The sequence below is a fragment of the Syngnathus acus genome, chromosome 6 (genome assembly GCF_901709675.1).
Source record: "Syngnathus acus chromosome 6, fSynAcu1.2, whole genome shotgun sequence".
Lineage (NCBI taxonomy): Eukaryota > Metazoa > Chordata > Actinopteri > Syngnathiformes > Syngnathidae > Syngnathus > Syngnathus acus.
The window spans coordinates 1364424-1387412 of record NC_051092.1 but is presented as its reverse complement, the minus strand read 5'-3'; the positions used below and the strand labels follow the sequence as shown (position 1 = coordinate 1387412).

The following is a 22989-nucleotide window of genomic DNA, read 5'->3' as shown; positions in this document are numbered from 1 at the left end:
AGTTCACTGGAAAGTGGACAAATTGTCAGTGTGCAGGAGAAGATTGCATAGCGAGAATGAGAGATAGATAGATAGATAGATAGATAGATAGATAGATAGATAGATAGATAGATAGATAGATAGATAGATAGATAGATAGATAGATAGATAGATAGATAGATAGATAGATAGATAGATAGATAGATAGATAAACATTTCCAAAGTATGCATTCAATCTACTATGCGCGTGTTGTAATAATCTGGCCTAGATTTATTCCAAAGTAAAATCTAGGTCGCACCCGGTTTGTTGAGATTTACGGATGTAAATTAGAGGGATTCTGTGCTTTACCCTGCTGTGGCTATTTATTTATTTACGAAACCCGATAGCAACTCGAGTAAAACAATTGTTAAAGGGAGGTAGCCTATACCTTAACTAAAACAAACTCGGGTGATTTTGCCTAAAAAAGGTGGCACAAGAACAAAGAAATTGGTTTATCACGTTCTCCGTGGTTTGGAGAAGGATTACCTGCCTCCGGCGTTTAGGTTTAATGACTAAAAACACTTTAAATATATGTAAATGTATCGCAAGCTCGGTAATTTAGTTGGGAATGGTTTGGAAGTCCAAAGTTAAGATTTATTTATTTATTTATTTATTCATTTATTTATTACTCAGGCGCTGCAGCGGCCTCTTGTGGCGTTTTAGGGCCTCACTCGTACGAGCGCGCGCGTGCCCGAATGCGTGCGTGCTCCCGACACCGGCAGCCTACGTCACGCGTCAGTCGGAGGGGGCGTGTCTTATCTTCACTGCAGCGGAGGAAAATGACATGGGGATGAGCGAGCGGGCGCGAGAGAGAAAGACACCAAGAGGCGGGAGGGAGACGGCCAGCCAGGAATTAACGGTTCGCCAAGAGGTCTGGACGGAAAACATTACGATGGGGACCAATGATTGACGGCAGAACGGTAAGAAACACTCGAGTTTTCGGGGTGGGGGGGTCTCTCAGCGCGACAGGCCCCGCTGGTTCAGTGTCGAACACAATAGGTTAGCACTGCGGACAGGTGCACCTGTCTTCATGATGTGCGTCGAACTTTAGCAACGCTTTAGCTTTTATTTTGACGCTCGAGGCGCCAACAATCCGAGGCCAGACATCACGACGTCGTGATACAACCGGCGGCGAAGAGTTAAACACTGTCAACATGGATGTGAGGCTATGTGCTTAGTCGCAAATAGCTTTGACGTACACGTGACAGCCAGCCGGCTGGCTGGCTGGCTGGCTGGCTGTAATTTGGGATGGTGGCTGGCCCGTTTTATAACCAGTTGACAATTAGCTCACTCAACCTGCCTACGGAATATGAATTGCACTTTTTTTTCCTGGGACAGACGGTTCAATATGGTGATGATCTGTGTCATATATGCTTTACGAGTGCAACATAGTACAGTAGTGGCTTTAATGTGCTTCGGGTGTGATCTACTTCATTAATATCCTGGTTTATGGCGTCTCCCGTCAATGAATACCTTCAGGTATGACGAAGCCACTATTTTGTTTGTGTGTATGCGAGCCTGTGTGTGTTCCATTTTTTTGTCCATCACTTGAGTGGGGCAAACAGTCCAATGAACAACCTCTTATTCCTTTTGTTTACAACCTATCAATCCCACTCTAACATGTTTTCTTGAAGAGAAGCTCAAAGCCAAGGCCAGCCTGTGGGTGCCAGGCTAAGCCGTACCATGCCGTCTCCTACAGGAGGGCACTTGGCACCCGATCAGTTACGACTGTGAATTGTGTTCCTGTCAGTGACATTTAGCTACACAAAATCAGAACAGAGATGACGGTCGGTATTGAAGTCCGCTGGGCTTTCATGTCATTCATTCGGACAATGCCCGGTGACATTCCTTTACAAACATCCCTGCCAACTGAACATCATTACCTTAGAAAATAATTCCCCCATTATGATCTGTAATTTATGTAAAAAAAAAAAGAAGAACAAGGAAGCTTTGGTTCCCATAATAAAAAAACACCTGACCACTGTGGCTTTCTGCCAGGACTAAAATCTGCAAAGTTTAGCTCTTCAGAGGGGATGAAATAAGTCAAGAGCCTCATGTAATCACGGTCCTATCACCGGCCTTCTTTAAAGTGGACTTTGTTCTTTAGACATCCCTACAGGTGGTGAGGCCATGTCAAGTGTCTTCTTTCACACAGGGAGGTCATCTAGAGGCCGCTCTTCACAATGTTAGGCAGCCTGTTTATAAGATGGAAGTACAAACATTTATTTTTGTGTGTGGGTGTGTGCGCGCTCCCAGGCTCCCGCAACACTATCACCACACAGTGGGATATTTTTAACCAACAAGATCTGTATAAGCCAAAACTGTAAGTAAATAATGCACCTTTTAAGTGTGGCCGACTGACCAACAGTTTTCACGAGGGCAGTCGGTGAATGGGGTCAGCAAGCAGCTTCGTGTTTTTATGGTCCAATCAAAGATGATACAGAAGATGATTTTCTTTCCTATTCATTCATGCCAAGTTCTGTTTGAATTCCAAACGAATGAAATGATCTAAAAATCCAGGGAGCACTTCAAGAAATCCAACTTGTCTGATGATAATGTGGATTTAAATGGATATCATGCTGTTTTAACAAGATAAGACTGCTTCACCAGAGCTTCGTGTGCTGTCGCTTCCTGCGTGGCTTTGACATTTTGATGAATTCATAACAGGCTTTAGTGTGATATTTATCAGGGAGTAGTGTCCTGGCAGACTCCTGAGCCTCATTAAAGGCGCATCTCCGCGCTAGTTAGACGTTGACCTGTGCTATTATTATGTATGGCTGTTAATGGTTTACGGTGTTTTAATTAACATAACACATGCGATGATGATCTACGGGGATTTTTACGTCTGCCAAAGCAAACAGAGCATGGTCGCACCGGAGACCCTTTGGTGGCTCAATTCAGATTCATGAAAAGCCACAGAAGGTCATTTTGCTTCACTCTCAAAAGGACGTCAGACCTCCTTTTCCTCGGCAAAAAAAACCCTTCCTGGAAACTCTCCATTTTGTCTGTCAGTTTCGTTCGACTGAAGCAGGCTCAAATCAGTTGTTCAGCTGTTGCTCATTCTCGATCTTAAAACAAAGGCGCTGCTCTCTGCGGCTGTCTTCATCGGATGCTTATCAGACAAATGAATGACGTATTGATGAGTAAAGGCCCCAACGATGCACTTTTTCAATCCGCCGTTAATACTGCGCCAACTTGTCTCTGTCAAGAGCCGAAGCAAAGAAGGGAGGAAATTGGAAATGACTTTTAGTCCGCACCGCGTTTTCATATTGTCGCTACGTTGACGTCCAAGAACAATCACGATCATGTATTATTTCAAAATAACTTCCTTTCAGAGCACCTTGTTTAAGAACTAAAGGACGAGCTTCACTTTTGGCCCCAGTTGTGCAGAAGTGACATTGGGTTGGAAAGGGCCCAGTCCTGAAAGCAGCTTTGGGTCTCCGTGATAGCAGAGCTGGAGGGGCTGACATTTAAAGGGGGGTTATGATCTCCTTCTGTGATCCGCAGCTTTTGTTTTTGCTCCAATGTTACGCACGCAGCCGAGCCCAACGTTTGACTTCCATCGGAACATACCTCAAATATTCGTGTTCCGACAACAAGTCCGTGTGCGCTCGCTCTTGCTGCGCTGGCAGTGTGCAGCGTGGCAATGAGATGGAAAGTGACATTATTGCCTCCTGCAGCATTTCTCACCCAGCATGTGTAGCACGGGGAGTCTAGACTTTGTAAAGCAGGGGGCATCAGTGTCACATCTGTGGAATGATATTTGCAAATGCATCAAAATGACTGCGGCTTCCTGGCTGCTGCGTTTGCAGAGGAACACCCCTCCTGGCCCGGAGCCGATAAGCAGCTAAGCTAGCCGTCTGGGTGACTCCTGCGCGCTCATTTCCCCCTCACAGCAAACATTTTTGCATTTCGAGGAGATCACGGGGATGAATAAAGCGTTTTATCGAATCCATCTAACGCAGTGTTATTCAAAAAAACTTTGCCGATTTGAAAATGTAGTATAACTAGAAGGTGTTACCACCAGCCTACATGTACGGCACATGTATGTTCCTATCATGGAAGCGAAGGCGCTCAAGTGTGAGTCCAGTTTACCTCCCACCTGCCGCATCTCTGCGTCGCTCGTGGGTGACTATTACCTCACATATTGGACACGTAGAAGCGGGATGTGTGCAAAAACAGCATCTCCATGTAACATGTCAGTTGCTGAGTTTGCTGTTTTTATTTGTACCTGCAACGCAAGTGAACCGAATCGGCAGCAGATGAAAACCTTAGCAATGTTATGACTACACTGTGGTGAATAAGGTATGATGTCATGCTGTTACCCAAGCGTGGGGCTCCTCAGCTCCAAGCGCTAGTTGGCTGCTAGGTCCGATATTTGCCACACTGTTTCTAAATAAAGCACTTGTATTATGAAAACGCTGGCGTGGAAGTAGAATATAGACTGCAATCATTTGGTTGGAGCATCAAGGTACTTTATGTTGGTATAAAATCTTCATGTTGTGATGACGACTTATTTTTTATTTAATTGCAGATTCTGTGATGAACTGACATTTATACCTATAACATGTAAAAAAAAAACACAAAACGGAATGTTTTTGAAATGCCATCCAACTCGCTAACATACTGTGCCACGGATTGATTTTGAAAATATAACAAGCACGGTGTAACTTGACTCATTTCCCACTACATTAAGTCATTTATTGACGTAAGAGTTGAAGGCCGAAACATCCAACTAAAGAACAAACTCGCGCCTCTTTCGTCATCCAAATAAATAAACTGTGTAACCTTTGCGTTCACAATGAATGATGCACGATGGATATTTTTGGATTCAATATGTGAACTATGACACCAACTCTTCCGACACTTGCCAAAAATCTTTGCTGAGAGGTTGAAGTGAGGTGTTGCTGCCCAAGTTTAAAATCTCCCAGCAACCTTCCTAAAAAGGCAGCTGCTTTAGTATTTGGCTTTCAAATAAAAAGAATACATTTTTGGAACAGTTGAGTTACATTAGCACCCATCCAGTCACCGTCTCTGCTTTTTTGCAACATCAGCACGTTGCCACATTGTTGTCTATAAGCAAAGATGCTAAGGCTCGGTTTGCACTTATTTCACACATGCGTCTGCATTTTATCCAGAGACTCTTTGCCATTTTGACGCTGTCACTGTTTGAGTTGAGGCTCTGTGAGCGGAATGGCTCTTTTCGGAATGTGAACTCCCCGTTCTCCCAATATTACTCAAATGACGGTAAGTAGAAGAAATCTCATGATCTGACTCACATCCAAGTAATGCTCTCCCTCAATTGCGTTCGATGTCTTCAAACTGGACTCAATCACGGTATGTTCTTCAGTTTCAGTGGATGACTTTTGTAATACCGTGTGTGTTTTCAGGGTTTCCCGCATCCCCGCTGTCTTCCTCTCCTCGACTTGTGAAGCCATGGACTAGAGCTCCGTCTGGTCATGTGATGGCGTCGCAAACAACCTCGGCATCAATACAGAAAGTAAGTTGGAAAGCAAGCAGCACAGACAGACAAATATTGTTGAACATTATCATTGATAGATTTCATGACAAAGCAAAAAATAATGTATTGATCCCATCTGCCTTGTTCCCATCAAGTAGTAAAACACGTGAAGCTCTTCTGTCAGGTGAACTTTGACACACTTGATGCCACATTAGTCGGTAAGATGGAGAAGTAGTTACTCTTCATGTATTATTGACAGGCCACTGCATTAGGTACATCTGCCCAACCTCATCATCTTTAATATTTATTAGAAGCATTATAATTCCGTTTCCATTTCCCGTACCACTTTTACATGCCGTGTTTCTTCCAAGTTGAATTTGTCGACATTTCAGGTCCGACTTGTGAATTTAACATGGAGGACATATTGCGATTCATCTGCGGTTCATTTTGTAATGTTTGACGAGCAAAAAGTTTAAAAATGACTGGGCTCCCACTCACTTATTTTCATGTCAGATAGAAACCACGGCTGTTTGTGAGTCACTGTTACCACCCACGTGTGGAGCATGAATGTACTTAAAGGAAAAGATGAGGTTACGTGGAGTAACTTACTCATTCTGTGCCGCTCAACACTCCTAAACGCGACATGTCCCGCATAGCAACATTGTTATTCATGTCAGACTGTTAACAGTTCCTTGCCACAAGATCAAATAGGATTTAAAATTCTGCATTTACAATTTTTTTCATCTATTTGTATTTCCACAGGTGAAACAAATCATTCTGATTATTGCTGCGTTTGCTAATTTGAATTTAGCAGGAAAATCCATCCATTTTTATTCGTCGCAGCGGCGGCCATTTTGATGCTTGATTTCCACTGAAAATGACATCAGGGCTTCGGTAATGATCAATCGCCGCTCAGCTTGCTCATGTCACATGACCGAACCCTGAAAAGGGGCAAATAAAAGGCTGGCGATAACTAGGTCAGCCAAACCGTTGTGCATCATATTTGCGAGTTGTTAAAAATGCATTGTGATGAAAAGCACAACACAAGTCGAGCAGCTCTTGAGAGCCGAGAAAACGATCTACAGCCAAAATGCTTCTGTTCCGGTGGCTTATAAATGTCACGTTGCGTGCGCTCTTTCTTGCAGGCAGCCCGCGAGTGAGAACCGAACAGTTGTCGATGCCGACGGGGGCATCTCCAGTGGGCTTCAGCTCTTCTCGGGTCAGAGCAACAGACCTTAGCAGGCTCTGTTCTGCACACAGAGGTCGGCGATTGATGCTGTCAACCTGTGGGTGTTTGTTTCTTTGCTGCCGTTGCTCGGGGCTGCTCTCTGACCCAACCAACCCGAGGAATGAAAGTTATGCATGAACTCATCCATTCCGCGGAAAGAGGGAGTGAACGCATCTCATGAGTGTTGTTTGTGACCCAGACTATCGACCGCGAGGAATTAGTGGCTGTGTTTCTTGGACGTAAACACGCTCTGCGCTAGTAAACAGTAGCACCGATGTGGCTTAAGATCCTCAATTACAGCCACAGAGGCAGGAAGAGAGTTAGCATTGTTGCGCTTACAGGCAGCCCGCCAAAAAGGCTTCGGAAACTGGCAGGTGTGTCCGGAATACGACCTCTGGCTGCGGCTCTGTTGATATTACATCTGGTGCGGCTAGCTCTTTTGTTATGACTGCGTGGACGACGACGATGAGGAGGAGCGCCGCTTCGACTCTGTTGACCTCGGCTCAAGTCATGTTTTCAACCGGAGTGCTTGTTTTTCTTGAGCTTTTGTCATTTTTGTGTGTCTTTTGTCAGATGAGAACGTGAAGGAAGGCTGGCGTCCACCAAGGCCTCCGCTGCACCGTGGGCAGCGCACACACATGATCACATGACTCTGGACATGGACGCGGTCCTGTCAGACTTTGTTCGGTCCACGGGGGCGGAACCGGGTCTGGCAAGAGACCTGCTGGAAGGTAAGCGGCGGGCGACCGTTGCTAACTGCTCCGAAAAAGGGATGGGTGGCGTGTTTGATCATCGGCTCCTTGATGCGGGGCTGGGTTCCGCGATTAGGAGTGGGGGAGAAGAGGAGCAGAAAGGAAACAAAAGGGAGGAGGGGAGGACAGGCGCTCACGAGCGGGAGCCGGCTCGCTGATTTAGAAGTGGCCGTGACGCTTTTACGAGAGCGTTCCCAAGAGACAGCTTTGTGTCCGTTCACTGGCTCTCATTGAGGAGCGCCGTGCTACTGGCATGTAAGCCTAACTCACTTAGCGACATTGAACAAAACAAAACAAAACACCCCGGTGCAAAAGTTCACAAGCCAGCAGAATTACGGTCCGTGGTTAGAAAGATTGGAGCCAGTGGCCTGTTGTAAACAGAAATGAAAGATGTTCAAGATCAGACATAATTAGGGTTTTATGGAAATGTAGCTATGTTGCCGTTTTAGTGCTCTTTTGTTTCCACTCTTGTACACCTTTCACAGAGCAACATCAAAACATGAAATGATTGGAAATACTTTCTTTTTCCAGACACCAGCGATGGTGTAATGGGTAGATTACATAATCGGTGATTAGTCGGCCAGTAAAATAGTCATTTGTGGCATCCCTAGATGCACAACACAGTCATATTAGTTCTGCCCAATCTGTCTCATTTTCTCAACATTTCGTTTTTTTACTCCAGTTTGAATTCAACCTGACTGCTATTCACTGACCACCAAATATAATCCATCACCATTTTAAAACACGCAAGCACTTAAATATGCTCTTAGTGCTGGATCGTAAGTAAATCCTTCAAAGCTGGCATTCCTCAACGAGGCAGGTAAAGCTAATACAGCATATCACCAATGCATGATGGTAACCCATGTTCATCATTTTAGCTTGGCTTCTTTTTTTTTTGCTGACGACGGCCATTTTAAATGAAGGAGAGAACATTGAGCGCTCGTATGGAAGCATTTAGCGACCATGCATTAGCCGCCATACTGCCGGGGCCTTTTGTTGCCAGCGTGGGTTTTGATCACCTCTGAGAGACGCTCGCTAAATCCGCTTTGCATTGATTTGACTTGCTAGAGCGGTGCCAGGTTTCATGTTCAGTTAGTGGAGAAGCATCATGTCTGGACATCTAGAGGAAATGGCACAGCTTCCTCTTGAAGGAGTCCATTAACTGGCCCACAAACATGCTCCCGTTACAAAACCAGCCGGGAGACTGAATATCTTCAGTATTATTCCAGCCCATCATTTTCTCATTATCGGAAACATCCCTATATTTGATTCTACCTTGTTAGTTTCCTTTTCGGCGGTGTTTCCAAAACTAAACGCATTCAGCTGCACTTTAAAAGAATGTGCCGGAGCAGACTGGGCGTTAAGAGCTCTCGCTGCCTACTTCCTGTGAGAAAGGACTCCACCAGAGTGATAAGCCAGAGGCCAAACAAAGCCAAGGACCTGACAGCGAAACAATGAGCTTACACATTGCTCTTTCATCTGAGGCCAAGCTACAGTCCACTCATAATTGCCTTCCATTGTTATCCGAAGAAATATTGATTTTTAACTTTAATACGCGTTCAATAAAGCGTTTTGCACGCATACATACACTTCCTTCGCAGGGAGACTTTACAAGAGTGTGCTCATGTTCCTCCTACGCGTCAGGATATTGCTGTCACGCTGCTAACGAATCTGTCTCACCATCATCACTGGTCTGACACTACCCAACCTCGACCTTTGACCTATTACATTGGTTTTGCTTTATGTGGGCTACTTTTAACGTCAGCTTTGTCTGTCATTAAAATAAAATGAAATCCAGTGTCAGGGTTTTCCAGATTATCTTGATCGTATGATTATGTTGGAATGTAACCTGTAATAAATAACCTAGCTAGATTAGTTTTATGCTTATGTTGGAATGTAACCTGTAATAAATAACCTAGCTTGTCCCATCCTACACAACGTCGTAAAACACCCCCTGCTATGCTTTGACTAGAGGTCAAGGGCCTTCTCTCCATCCAGTCCACTCTCACCCCCACCCTGTTTCTCTTTATAAAAATGCTCTTGCAAGAGGCCAGAGTCAGACGTCATTCGATCATCGCTGTATGCACAGCAACGAATGACTCTCCACCTGCAGGTGTTTAAAAGGGCATACTGTCTCCCGTGTGGTTCTTGCAAAATAAGTTAGAATGAGCACCACTCTAACAACATTGGTTTTGCTTTATGTGGGCTACTTTTAACTTCAGCTTTGTCTGTTATTAAAATAAAATGAAATCCAGAAAAAGGCCAGCTCATCACTTTGTCTGTTTGTATGTTTCTTCATCATCTGGATGTCTTGCGCCTGACAGGTAAAAACTGGGACCTCAGCGCTGCTCTGAATGATTACGAGGAGCTCAGGCAGGTCCACACTGCCAACCTGCCGCAGGTCTTCAACGAGGGCCGCTACTACAAACAGCCAGAGGCGCGTGACACACCGACCCATGTCAGCAAGATCGACAGGTCGTGTGCGCAGAAGCAGGAGGACAATGGACAAGGTAAGACCGCCGTCCTTGTGAAAATCAAATATGAAATATATCGTCCATTCACATCTGTCTCCCCCCCCCCCCCCCCCCCTCGCTAGAAAAGCGTCTGTCCCGTGGAATCTCACACGCCAGCTCGGCCATTGTCTCCCTGGCGCGGCTACAAGTGGCCAACGAGTGTACCAACGAGCAGTTCCCTCTTGAGATGCCCATCTACACATTCCAGCTGCCAGACCTCAGCGTGTACAGCGAAGACTTCAGGAGTTTCATAGAGAGAGACCTGATAGAGCAGTCCACCATGATGGCTCTGGAGCAAGCTGGTCAGTGTGTGTTTGTACGCTTTATTTGGGTAAAAGTACATTTCATCTTGTTTTTTTGCACAGGTCGTCTGAACTGGTGGTCCACCATGTGCACCAGCTGTAAGAAGCTTCTTCCTCTGGCCACCACTGGAGATGGGAACTGCCTCCTCCATGCTGCTTCTTTAGGTAAGCGTCACACTTTTGACACGCATTCAACTTTGTCTCGGATATTTCAGGAGCGCATTTTCGAACTGCAACGATGAGTGGCACATCACATTGGTCTGCAATTTCAGGGTTGTCCCCGTTAAAGTGTTTTTTCTAGTTTGCTAGTGTCAGACCACATTTTGGAAGACATGACAGGAAACACAGTTGGGTAAAATATCAGAGCCCATGTCATTGGAGTGGATTCACTCATTTGAAAATTTTATAGGTCGGGTAGGAGCTAAATTTAACTCGGGACGATTTGAAACAATACCGTTAGTTGTTTGTTTGTATATTTACAGTTTAAACTCTTCATATTGGCAATTAAAAAGCGGGATATCACGTAAATATGAACGCTTACTCATAAAACTGCACCGTTGCGCAAGTTAATGGACATTGATCCATGGTGTTACCAGACACACAGTTGTCCCGTCACATTGTCTACATGAATAAATAATGATGTCTCCTCCAGGGATGTGGGGTTTCCACGATAGAGACCTGATGCTAAGGAAGTCCCTGTACAGCATGATGAAGAGCGGAGCAGAGAGAGACGCCCTGAAAAGGAGGTGGAGGTGGCAGCAAACCCAACAGAACAAGGAGGTTAGTACATGGTAGTCTCTCCATCCATCCACAACACTTGAGACACTTGAATTAAGTTCATATGAGCAAGCAAATTCATTCCATACCTTAATTAACTCATTTTTGCCGGAGCCCACATTTTGCCTTTAATGAGCTTCAGCGGCCGGGGTCGCGCACGGTGCGTTTCTTTTTTTGTCAGGCACTTGGGTAGCAACAGGTTCAGCAAACTGAATGATAAAAGGGTCCGTGTGGGCAGGCTTGAGCTGATCAGAGTTGCGTTGCTTGTGCAGTCTGGCCTGGTGTACACTGAGGAGGAGTGGGAGCGGGAGTGGAACGAGCTGCTCAAGTTGGCCTCCAGTGAGCCTCGAACTCACCTCAGCAAAAACGGCAACACGAGCGGAGGGTAAGCCGTATGCTCCAAATGCAACTTGCCTAACATACATTTGAAGAGAAAAAAAACTGTGTTTGGATTAGAACATGGTGAGCTGTACCAAAAATATAATCGATTTTTTTGGTGGTGGCCCCTCATGAGCAAGTTGACGCGGTTGTCATCATTTTTTACTGCAGATTGCTTTTTTGCAATAGTTATTCAAATTTGGGTTTGTGTGTTTCTATAAATATGCAATTTAGTACAGCTGGAGCATGCTTAGAAAGCTTTCACATTGTGTAGGGGGGGGGGAAAGTGGCAAAAAAGGTTGTTCACTTTGAGTCCTTCCTGAAAGTCAATCAAAGCTCACGTCAGACTACGCCATCTAGTGGCGTCTTTTTGCCCCTTTCCAGCCTGGTCCCTCCAACTCAGCTGAGGCTTCCCTGTTGCATAAACGCAGACGCACGCATGCTTATCAAAGCAGATCGGAAACAAACGATGTTCCTCCTACGCGTGGAGAAACCTACCTTTCCTCATTTCTGTTCTGACAAGGACGTTTGAGTTCAAATGTATTTTTAGCTGTTTTTCCCGTCACCGACAACCTCTCCTTTTCAACTGCCTCATTGACTTCATTAGTTGTGGTGGTTTCTTTAACCTGTCATCCAGCTCGGCTGTACCAGCGTAATCACGTTTGGAATGCTTGATGGTCCTGGTGTGAGATGAGCCCCTGAATGGGTTGAGTGGGATTCCCATATTAAGAGGCTCTTCATTAGAGTTAATTTGGCTGCGTAGGCTGTTAGTGTGCCCAACAACTTAATTGTTGCACATTTTCTTGTTCCCTGGTGGTTGCAAGGCTGAGCGCTTGCTTTTCCTCTCTTTCATTGCAACACATGCAGAGCATAAACAGATGAGCCCATTGTTGTCCTGCCTGTTAACAGGTGCCAGATGAAATAGACGGAAAGGATGAAATCATGTCAAATCTATTCTCACCGCTATTTCAGTACCAACTCAGCGAACGCTCAATAATTTGCAAGGGTGTTTGCAACCGCAGGGTGGATAACGCTGAAGATCCAGTTTATGAGAGTCTGGAGGAGTTCCATGTGTTTGTGCTGGCCCACGTGCTGCGCAGGCCGATTGTCGTGGTGGCCGACACGATGCTCAGAGACTCGGGAGGAGAAGGTGAGGCCAAACTTGGTCAACATCATCTCAACAAATGTCCCATCGACGCTTAACTTTCCTTCTGACTTGCAGCATTTGCGCCAATCCCCTTCGGAGGTCTCTACTTACCGCTGGAGGTTCCTCCGAGCCGATGTCATTGCTCCCCGCTTGTGTTGGCTTACGATCAGGCGCACTTTTCCGCCCTGGTGTCCATGGAGCAGAGAGACCAGCAGCGAGAGCAAGGTAAACGTTGTTGCATGTTCTTTGGAAAAACTGCAGTCGTTTCTTTGATCCAAGGCAGCACCTTCTGTGAAATGAAGCAGGTTTTCGGACTTTTTGTGGTCTGCCTGTCCTGCTGGAGGGGAATAATATATGAATTAGCAGAAGAGCTATGTGTGGTCCATTATTAAAAGATGCCAGTTGGCAGCGGGAACCTAGCGATGGACAGAACGTGGACAGAAGAATCCCGTAATTTATGTACCACTAATACTAAGTAAGGAAAGCCTTAATAAATCAATGTGGCCATTTTTTTGGATTTCTTAGAACTTTGTTAATCACGTATAGTACATTGCCAGATCAGACAATTTGATCATTTTAATGATAAATGTACTTTTGCTCGAACGGTATCAGACCAATTTACACACAGAAGCAAGTTTGATACTTAGTAGCATCTCCTATAAGCACTCAATTGTTTTTTTTTTTTAAATTGTTAAGTCAATTGGGCGTCTCTGGGGGCGATTACCGCATCTTGAAGATCGATTGTACTCGACTCTGCGAGTAGGTAGTTTAACTTCAAATGGCATTCGAGTGCGCTTTTCCTTTTCGCGTGTTCTAATTTTATACAATGCACCAATTTCATATTGTGTTAATGATATAATGTTTTTCGTCATCGTAAATCCCAAAATCATATAATTCAAAACAAATGTACCTTTTTTTTTTTTTTTGGGACTGACTGACTTCTTTTATATACTTTACCTGCGACTTATTCAACAACTTGTACATTAAAAATAGAGTTCTGACTGGCGCCTAAAATTCCCATCCCCTTGTTACAACCCTTGACACATCAGAAAATGTGGCTATCTAACACATGATAATTATGCGCTCCAATTTAGCATTGTCATTTGGGTGCTATCTTGAGTTTCCCCGTTTCCCATTCAGCTGTCAGCGTTCCCACTCAGTTCTGAGAATGCATCGTTTATTCTTGAGGTCACAATAACCCTCGCATTGACAAATAGAGTGGATCTCCTTGACAACCAGCCTTGGTAGTCACGGCACTCTTGTGTGTCTGACTCAGTGGGTGGAACTCGCTTGTCATTTCAGTGGGCAGCCGGCCAGATCCTTCCCTCTGTCTCTCGCAAGCAACGAACAACTTCTCCATCTCGCTGCTGAGTAAGATCCTATTCTCAGCAAAGGAACAGCAAACTAGTTATTAAGTCAGAAAATGACCGCTGCAGACTAGCAGGCAGACATGATTACAAAGCTGCTAGCCTTGCCTCGCAGCGTAGCCCTTCACTGCCAGCAGCACTTCAAAATGCAGCCAAATCCTCACACCCGTACTTTTTTTGTTTTTTCCCTTCCCTTGAGATGGGGAATTCTCTGTTTCGACCGCTAGATGGCGCATAGGTCCACAGAAGCCTCTGTAACGCAACACTTCCGCACTATTTCTCTTTAGTACACAGAGTTCTGAACAGGGAACATTTCATCTGCAGTGTCTTCCCAGGATTTTATGAAAACACTTTTGACTGGGTTCGTGCGAGGAATGGCAATGCCGCCCACTGTTTTGTGAGACGGAAGACATGCGTTGGTTTATATGCCTGATGTAAATAGAGGTAGTCAAACGTTGCTAGATTGGCTCGTTTCTAACCGGATGCCGGATGCCAGCCATACGTGAAGTCATCCGAGGAAAAGGTCCAAATGAAAAGCCCCCCACTGCCAATTAGGGCAGAGCAAACTCTTAACCACATCACCACATATGGGCAGGGTCCTCAAGCCTGCCGGGGCGGGGGGGGGCCCCCCAACAAACCCAGACTCTCTCCCGACAGGCAGACCTCTGTGTGGATGTTTCAGGTGGAGACTCGCTCTTAGTTTCCTATAGCGCATCGGCGGGGCTATTGGTGGTCGCGTGTGTGTTCAGGTGCTCCGGGCTTCTTGAAAATACTGGCTCTTTCTTCAGCCGTCTGGATGAAGGATTAAAGCGGGGTACCTCCCGGTAACCTGATTCTAAAATGCACAGACACTTCCTGCTTCTGGTCCCTTTGAGGTTGCCTGCACGCCTACCAAAACGTAAAGCTTGTTTCAAGGTTGTTGTTTTTTTAAACGCTTTATTACAGTCAAGTTTTGTTCCGAATGAGGTTATGACAATCCGTTCCGTCCCCTTCAGCGCCACTTGCTGCGACTTTTCATCAGCCCACTTGGGCTCCTGTGGTCAAAGTGGCCCACTGGAAAACTCTATTTGCAGCCCTGCTTCGAAACCCATTACTGGTTTTCTTTGGCAGCCCTGCAACAGCCCCTCCAGCTCTTATTTGTATGAAGTAAAAGGCCGTCTTTTACACAAAAAGACCACCTACATAACAACCAGCCACCTCTGGCTAGCTTTCACCACCTTCTATCTATTAAACATCCAGAAGTGTTCTACTCGCCAGGCCGTCCGCTTAATTGAATCAACATGGCAATCTGAATTAAACGTTATTTGTTGTGGTTTCATCTGCTGCTACGAATGGAATTAAAGCGCTTGGCTGTTAAAAATCCACAGTGAGAAGCTGAGGTCGTCTTAAAATGGACAACTGCTGTTTACTCTGCTGATGGACTGGGACTTTTAAATTTGCAGCTGTGCAGTGACCAAAGTCAGGAATTGAACTTTTCCAGACAGAACAAATTGTTCTTGAACAGAGGAAACATTGGCTCGGTGTTGCAAAACTGCAATGAGTGACTTTGTCCTCTGGGGGGACTAAGAGAGGCCAGACCATCCACTCACTGCTTGCGATGCTTGAGCTGCTGAGTTTGCATTAGCTGCACAAAATGTAAAAAAAACAACACAGTTCCGCCTTCCCAACAGCTGTGTGCCTGCAGAAAACACCCATATTTCCTCTTACCGGATACTTCAAGCAAAGTCAAAGTCTGCTTTATTGTCAATTTGTCAAAGTGAGCAAGGTGAACAAGGTTGTTATGTCTTGTACACCGCTCAGATCCAGCGAGGCCTGTGATGTCATCCCAGCATATGCTGTGCGAAAGAGTCACTCAAGGACTGCAAAACAGGACTGCCGGCAGGGATAGTAAATACATTACAGCACCGAGCTTCGTTGGCAATCTCAGAATCTGGACGTTGTCCAAGTGGCAGCAATAGCTCGCGCAGCATTTTGGAAAGGCGAGAAATGAGGACAGCTGTGCTTGTGCTGCGGGAGCCAGGACACCACCTGACGACAGAGCGCCTCTGCCTGATGCATGACCTCTTGTGCGCGCATGCCGTTCGATTTGTCAGTGCACGCTGTGTATTTCTATGAACAAGTGCCTCTCATCACACTGTGCTAGAGCGTGCATTAGTCATGCCTTCTTTAGCTCACAGGCGTGACTCGTATTGTGCAAAGCCAACCTTTGACATCTGCACTTTCTAATAGGCTCCTTGTGATATTGCAGTCAATTTATAGTCCATTGCGTGTTATTTGTCCTCGAGTGACCCGCAGTTGGTGAAAATCCGTGACATAGAGCGATTGTGTTCAAAGATACAACTGTTGTTACTTTGCTGTTGGCCTCTGTGCGCTAGCATGAATTTGAAAACTTGCACGATGGACCGCAGAGACGGTTAGCTTAGCGCTAGCTAGCTGGTACAATAGAACATGGATGGATTCAAAACTTGAGCAAAAAAAAAAAAACACCCTAGGTTTTGGCCATTGCATGGCAAGAGATCCTTGTGGTTAGTTTTATTTTGAAATTATTTCTGGCAGAGGTAATTAAGGGCGCTAAACAAACGACTTAAATACGTTGACACTTTAGTCAGCGTTTCGCTAAAGGGACACGCACGTGTTAGCATTGTGGCCGCTGATGTCACATCATATTTAGTGATGGTGTCAAATGTGCTAACACCTCTCTGTGGCAGCGGAGAATGTATCCAAATGGAGAGGAGACTGCATTTTTTTTGTTTGAGGAGCTTGCCACTATGCTGTCAACTCGCCAACTTTCAGTAACCCAAGCAGCAGTTTCACTCACGTCCACACCCACGTTTTGCACGTGCAGTAGTGAGACGCAGGAAACTAGGGTGGGTGTCTGTTTTCTGTTCTGTGTCTCGTGATTAGTGCCGAGGTCCTCTTCCTGTCTATGAGCATTTGATGGTATCAGCGAAGGATGAATGAAATCATCTGGTCACACGCCGCTGTGTCTGAAAGCACTCAATTATGAAACCAAATCATCTTGTACAACCCCCATCAGTTTTCAAACCACTCACTGCGGGGGTTTTTTCCACCCACTGGTCCAATTTCATTTGAGGTGACCAATGTTCAGACACTTTATTAGGTACACCTGCCAGGTCCCATAAGATCCAACTCAAGAGCTTTGTTGTTGTTTTTTTGACAGGAAATAATCCATGTTTGACCCTGGCACTATTTTGTGCGTTGAATCATGTTTTATAGATGATTCTCAAATTTACCTGTTTATGTCTTTCACCAACTATTGAGTGAAAACTCAACTATTTGCAATCTCTTTCAGCTGTAATCCCCCTGACGGACTCAGAGCACAAGCTGCTGGCGCTGCACTTTGCCATGGACCCTGGCCGGGACTGGGACTGGGGCAGGGACGACAATGATAACACCAAGCTGGCCAAGTGAGTCTCACGCGGCATTCTCATTGTGGGCGTGAAGTGCTTTCAAAGGATTTCCAGAGCAATGAGAAAGTCAAATCCGTGCTAAGTTTTAGTTTGTCTGCGAGGGGGTTTGGATTTCATTTGGGGCTCTGGCTCGGGTCACTTCAAAGCGTGAGCGCACAGAGAACAAATTGTGAGCGCTGTCAGTCATCCTGAGGCTTTCCCAGGCTGAAACGGCAACGCCCGCTCTGATTTAGTGAAGGAGTTTATGTAAGGTTTTCTGTTTCACATTCCAGCCAGTCCAGGGGTTAGGTTTATCCTCCAAAATGCTGCAATATGGGAACCATGCAGATAGAAAAATGTACACAAGCAGGTTAGCCTCTAATTTGTTTGGCTGCCGAAACAATTTTCCCATAACTGTGAAGTTTAGTCATCCGAAGCCGAGACTTAACATTTTTGCTTTGTCTTAACTTTAATTATAAAGGCCAAATAAGTGACGGAGATTCACGTCCCAGATGCACGTCAAACCTTAATCTTCTTAAGTGTCACCCAAGTGCAAAAAGAATTAACCACTGAAACACGTAGCAAAAATCTGCCAACCTTGAATGCGAGTCCCTCACTTCTACTTGAGTTTATTCTTCTCATTTTGCCTCCACTTCTGAGGAAAGCCCTTTCATTGAAAGTGTTAATATATATTTCTTTCTCCATTCAACACTTGAACTGAGCAAGATGAGTACTTACCTCAATGGTGCGCTTTGAGCATCAGATGCTTTGATGCCGTACATGACACCATCAACGCATCAGCTGGTGTGAGAAATCAAATACTTCATAAAACAGCAATTACTTTCAACACAACAGTGCGTGAGAAACACATTTATATTTCCGGTATTCCCTAAGCATTGGCGCTATCACAGCTTTGCTACTACCTCTAAAGCGGGGAAATTGTCAGCACTTCTTTGAAATGTAAACTGCATTATAATTGATGTATTATAATCATATTTAATACTATGCATCAGTGTGACATGACTACTAATGCCTGACCTCACACATCTTTTGCTGCAGTCTCATCTTGTCACTGGAGGCCAAACTGAGCCTGTTGCACAACTACATGAATGTAACATGGATCCGAATTCCATCCGAAACAAGGGTATGTTCTTTTTGAACCGCTGGCTGAGTCTTCTCCATCCAGGTTGAAGTCAATGTCCTGCTAGGAATTACTGCTCTAGAAAAACTGAATGTTCTGTTGATGAGTTCTGAGAATTATGGGCATGAGTGCTTCAGCAGTGTTCTTTTTCCTTCATCTCTGTGGAACATAGGCTCCCCTGGCTCAGCCCGAGTCTCCGACCGCTTCCGCGGGTGAGGACGTGCAGTCCCTGGCTGAGTCCATCGAATCCGACCGCGAGTCTGTTGGCAGCAACTCCAACGTCAACGTGGGTAAGGGCGGCAAGGACAAGGACAAAGAGAAGCAGCATCGCAAAGACAAGAACCGGGCCGATTCTGTAGCCAACAAGCTGGGTAGCTTCAGCAAAACACTGGGCATCAAGCTGAAGAAAAACATGGGGGGTCTTGGGGGTCTGGTGCACGGCAAAATGAACAAGTCCAACTCTGGCTCAGGACGAAGCGGGGAGAACGGAGTGGAAAAAGCAAAAAAGAAAGAGTCCAAGACAACCAAAGGGAATAAAGATGAGTCGGGCCACTCGGCCAGCTCCACTTCCTCTGAGAAGGCCACGAGCCCCTCCCCTACAGATAGAGACAAGCCCTCAAGCTCCTCCCCCACCGACAGAACGGACAGCACAGGGAGGGTCTCGGGCGACAAGAGCCTCGACAACTGGAAATACAGCACGGACGTCAAGCTGAGCCTCAACATCCTGCGGGCCGCCATGCAGGGCGAGCGCAAGTTCATCTTCGCCGGCCTCCTCCTCACCAGCCACCGGCACCAGTTCCACGAGGAGATGATCAGCTACTACCTGACCAGCGCCCAGGAGCGTTTCAGCCAGGAGCAGGAGCAGAAGAGGAAGGAGGCCGAGAAGAAGCCCGCGGCTGGCGGCGGCGGCGACGCGGTGGCCAAGAAGCCGGAGAGCGAGAGCGTCTTCCAGAGGGAGAGGTCGGACAGCTCGCCCCCAGAGAGCTGCTCCCCTGTCCTGCCGCAACGCGCCTACACCCCACAGCCCCCCGTGGCGCTCAAGGCGCCAGGCAGGAACAGTCCCATCCCCGCCGCCCCTCACGTCACCTTCCCGGTCCCTCCGCTCACCCCGCCCGCCGCCGCCTCCCACCGCCTCGCCCACCCCGCCGCGCCTTACTCCTCCCCCAGTTTTGGTGCTAAGAGATTCGGGCCCGTTCCCGTGTCGGCCCACTACAGCCATACCCCTCCCATCCAGAGGCACAGCGTGATTCACCTCCAAGATGTCAACTCGCAGTCCCCCGTCTTACGAGAAGCTTACAAGCCGGCGCCGGTGAGCGCCCTGAAGACGTGCGCCACCTACCCGCAGCAGAACCGCACGCTGTCGTCGCAGAGCTACAGCCCGGCTCGCCTGTCGGGCGTGCGTACCGCCAACACCCTGGAAACGCTGGCGTACAACATGCCCGCCGAACACAAGTCCCACACCTACACCAACGGATTCAACGCGGGAGACATTCAAGACTGCCTGGAGTTCGCCGACGGCGACGACAACTCGTCCCACACCTGGCTCAACCAAGACAAAACCAAAGGGCGCGCTTCTGGAAGCCCTATGTACTGCTTTCAGCAACGCCGCTGCAAGAGGGACAACTGCTCCTTCTACGGCAGGCCCGAAACGGACCACTACTGCTCCTACTGCTACAGGGAGGAGCTCAAGCGCAGGGAGAGCAAAGCGCAGAGGCCCGCATAGCCATCGCCACCAAGAGAACGACGCTACCTGCACTTTGCATCCACCACAACACCATGGAGAATGCTCTTGTATTTGCCCCCCCGCCCCCGTTCCCTTGTTAGTCAAGATGAGGGAAGCGGAACTCGAAACGGTGAGCAGCTTTGGCCAGATGTTATTCATTTTGTTTTTTCAATTTCATCTTTTACTTGTTTTAGAGTAAAAGTCATCCCTCACGCTCTTTGCAATGTCGCAAAGACGAAGCTTCTTATTTTTCATTGTCGAAAAGATTTCAATCTCATGTTGGCCGGAGCGTTTTGAGCGAAGCGGTTTGAATGCAATACCTCAGCTCGGTTGCTCGTATTCTCTCGGGAAGATTTCGAGTTGTTTTGCAATCAAAAGAAAGTGAAGGGGAGATTGGTATCAGCCTCGGAAGCAATAAATTGGTGATCTCCTGCTCCACTCTCTCCTAATTTTGTCTATGCACCAATAATATATAGATACTGTAGGTTAACTGTGTCTTGTAAATTGTCAGATTTGTCACGTCCAGCTCCCGGGAGCAAATTTCAACCACAGGAATTCAAACGTGCACGCAATATGGCTTAACATTGGATTGACCTCATCGAGTAAGTGTACCTTTTGTTCTGCAAAGGATTCACGACGCGATGGGTCAAAAGTGGCTTTTTTTGTTTTTTTAAAGGAATTTCCTGTGCCAAACACTGAACAATGGAGCGCTCCTCAAAATATGCAGTGTTCACAGTGTGTCCCTCTGAGCTGCCTGTCTAATACTGCTAATTGGTAAGTGTCTTAGATGAGAAGAATCGTGGGTAGTACGAACAAGAGCCGATGCGTATTTGTCCAAAGTGTGATTACGTGTCCGCCCCTGTAGGCCCGCCCACCCGTCTGTCTCTCTCACGCACGATGCAGTCGTGCTTTGTATCACCCCGTGGTGACCGGTCCCCCGCGTGACAACGTGCGTCTTTCATGTAGAGGCCGTTTTCGAGAAGCACCTGCTGCTATAAGAGCACCTCAAGCCTTTGTGATCATCAGTGCTTTAACCAATCGGTGGGTTTGGGGGAGGAGGGGCAAAAAAAAAAAAAAAAAACAGGTACAACCCAGGCCTCCAAGTGCTTTCTGCTCATTGAACATGACGACTGTAAAGAAGCCGTGTTTGTGTTGCCGTTTGTTTCTGGTGATGCTGTTTGCCCATCACGTTACCATGCTGTCCTTAACAAAAGTGTGTCCTGGCCAAGGATGTCAACTGCGGTTTGCTTCTGTCTCTACTGTCGCTCCTCCTCTTCGTTTCTACGTGACCCCCCCTCCCCTCCTTCATGGACTCCCACCATGTTAAGACTGTAAGATATGATTTTGTATTTCTTTAAGACTTTTACACTACTTTAAATTATTGATTTGCACATTAGGTACAGATGTATATATAAACAAAATAATAGTTTATTGTTACAAACATTGCGTCTGTGTCTTTATTTTCCTAAGTTAGTGTGTTTGTTTGCAGTAATAGGACCAAGACCCCCTAATTAAATATTCAAGTACCGCAAATTGTCTTCTAACTGTGCATGATGTGCTTAATGTTTTGGAATCCAGTACAGTACATTTATTAGGTACAGTTCAGTTGTATTTAACTTGTGCATACAGTCAGGCGTTTTCAATGAATCATTTTGAATTGTTTTTAAACATTTATTCAGATACACAATTCGGATACCATTTTTATATGTAATGTACTTTGAAACTTTGAGTCGTTTTTAGGAAGTACCAGGAGCGTCTAGGTGACGTACTTGAATACTCAGACTATGCGACTGTATCAGAGATGGTTGTACTTGGAGAGAGTTTTTTTTTCAGATATGACCAACATGTTGCCTAGTTCCATCAAAAGAGAAAAAGTACCACAAAAGCACAAAGCAAATGAGACTCGTCTCCTGCCCGTCACCTTTCATGATGTTTTGATAATTATACAAAGTATTTTTAAAAATACTTTATGCAGACTGCATTTGACCTTTTTCCACACTTGTATGACAGTGCAATGTATGAAGTGGAGTCTCCATCGACAAGCCAACCTCCAAAGGGTGAGTAGTTTTCTTTTCAACTACATTGTGAAAAAAACTCGTTAGGGGTGGCGGTGTACAATCCTGTGACCAAAGGGCCATTTGGGTTCAACTCTCCTTTGGAGTGGTTCAGATCCACACTTCATAGACGACTTTCCTGTGATGTCACACGCACACACTCGAGTGAACCGGTGCTGCTTGTGTAACTTACATCATCTCTATCAAGAAGTAAACTCGTAGGCCGTCCCACGCTGCCCTCTCCCCCTCCTCTTTTCACGGCCTGTACAGCACGGCCCCCTTTCAAACAGGATGCACTATATGGGCCCCTAACCCCCCCTCCCCTTGGCCGGCAACGACCTCACACAGTCAAACATGGCTGCCTCTCATCGCCCTCTGTGACCTTCTTGAGAGCTAAGCCTTCCACTGAGCTGGTGCCAGCCACCAAAATCTAAGCTCGACCCACCGTGCCTTGTGCTGGGTGGCCTCCGCTTTACCATGCTGGGAGACACACACACACACGCATAAAAGTCATTCTTGAATCATCCACTGCATGTAACAACTATCTCCATTCACACACATTTCACCTTGACTGCACTTGCTGACAATGCAAGCAGCAATAGGTGTGAGTGAAGAAATCCATCAGTGTAAGCCCCTCCCCTCCCCCCACATCCACATCCTGTCTCCAATCACACACACACTACAGAAAGTGTGTCATCATCAGGGAGGGCCCACACG

The 22989-nt window shown here is 46.3% G+C and overlaps 1 protein-coding gene across 1 annotated transcript; it reads left to right on the top strand.

The window, feature by feature from the left end:
- Positions 1 to 769: 769 nt before the first annotated feature.
- On the top strand, positions 770 to 21659 carry otud7a (OTU deubiquitinase 7A). The gene is made up of 13 exons (XM_037254913.1): positions 770 to 939; positions 5410 to 5519; positions 7282 to 7439; positions 9785 to 9970; positions 10057 to 10275; positions 10339 to 10440; positions 10928 to 11055; positions 11325 to 11437; positions 12453 to 12580; positions 12653 to 12802; positions 17258 to 17372; positions 18414 to 18498; positions 18668 to 21659. The coding sequence occupies exons 3-13, from the start codon at positions 7355 to 7357 to the stop codon at positions 20216 to 20218; spliced, it is 2862 nt and encodes a 953-aa protein (XP_037110808.1). The 5' UTR covers positions 770 to 939; positions 5410 to 5519; positions 7282 to 7354; the 3' UTR covers positions 20219 to 21659.
- Positions 21660 to 22989: the final 1330 nt, after the last annotated feature.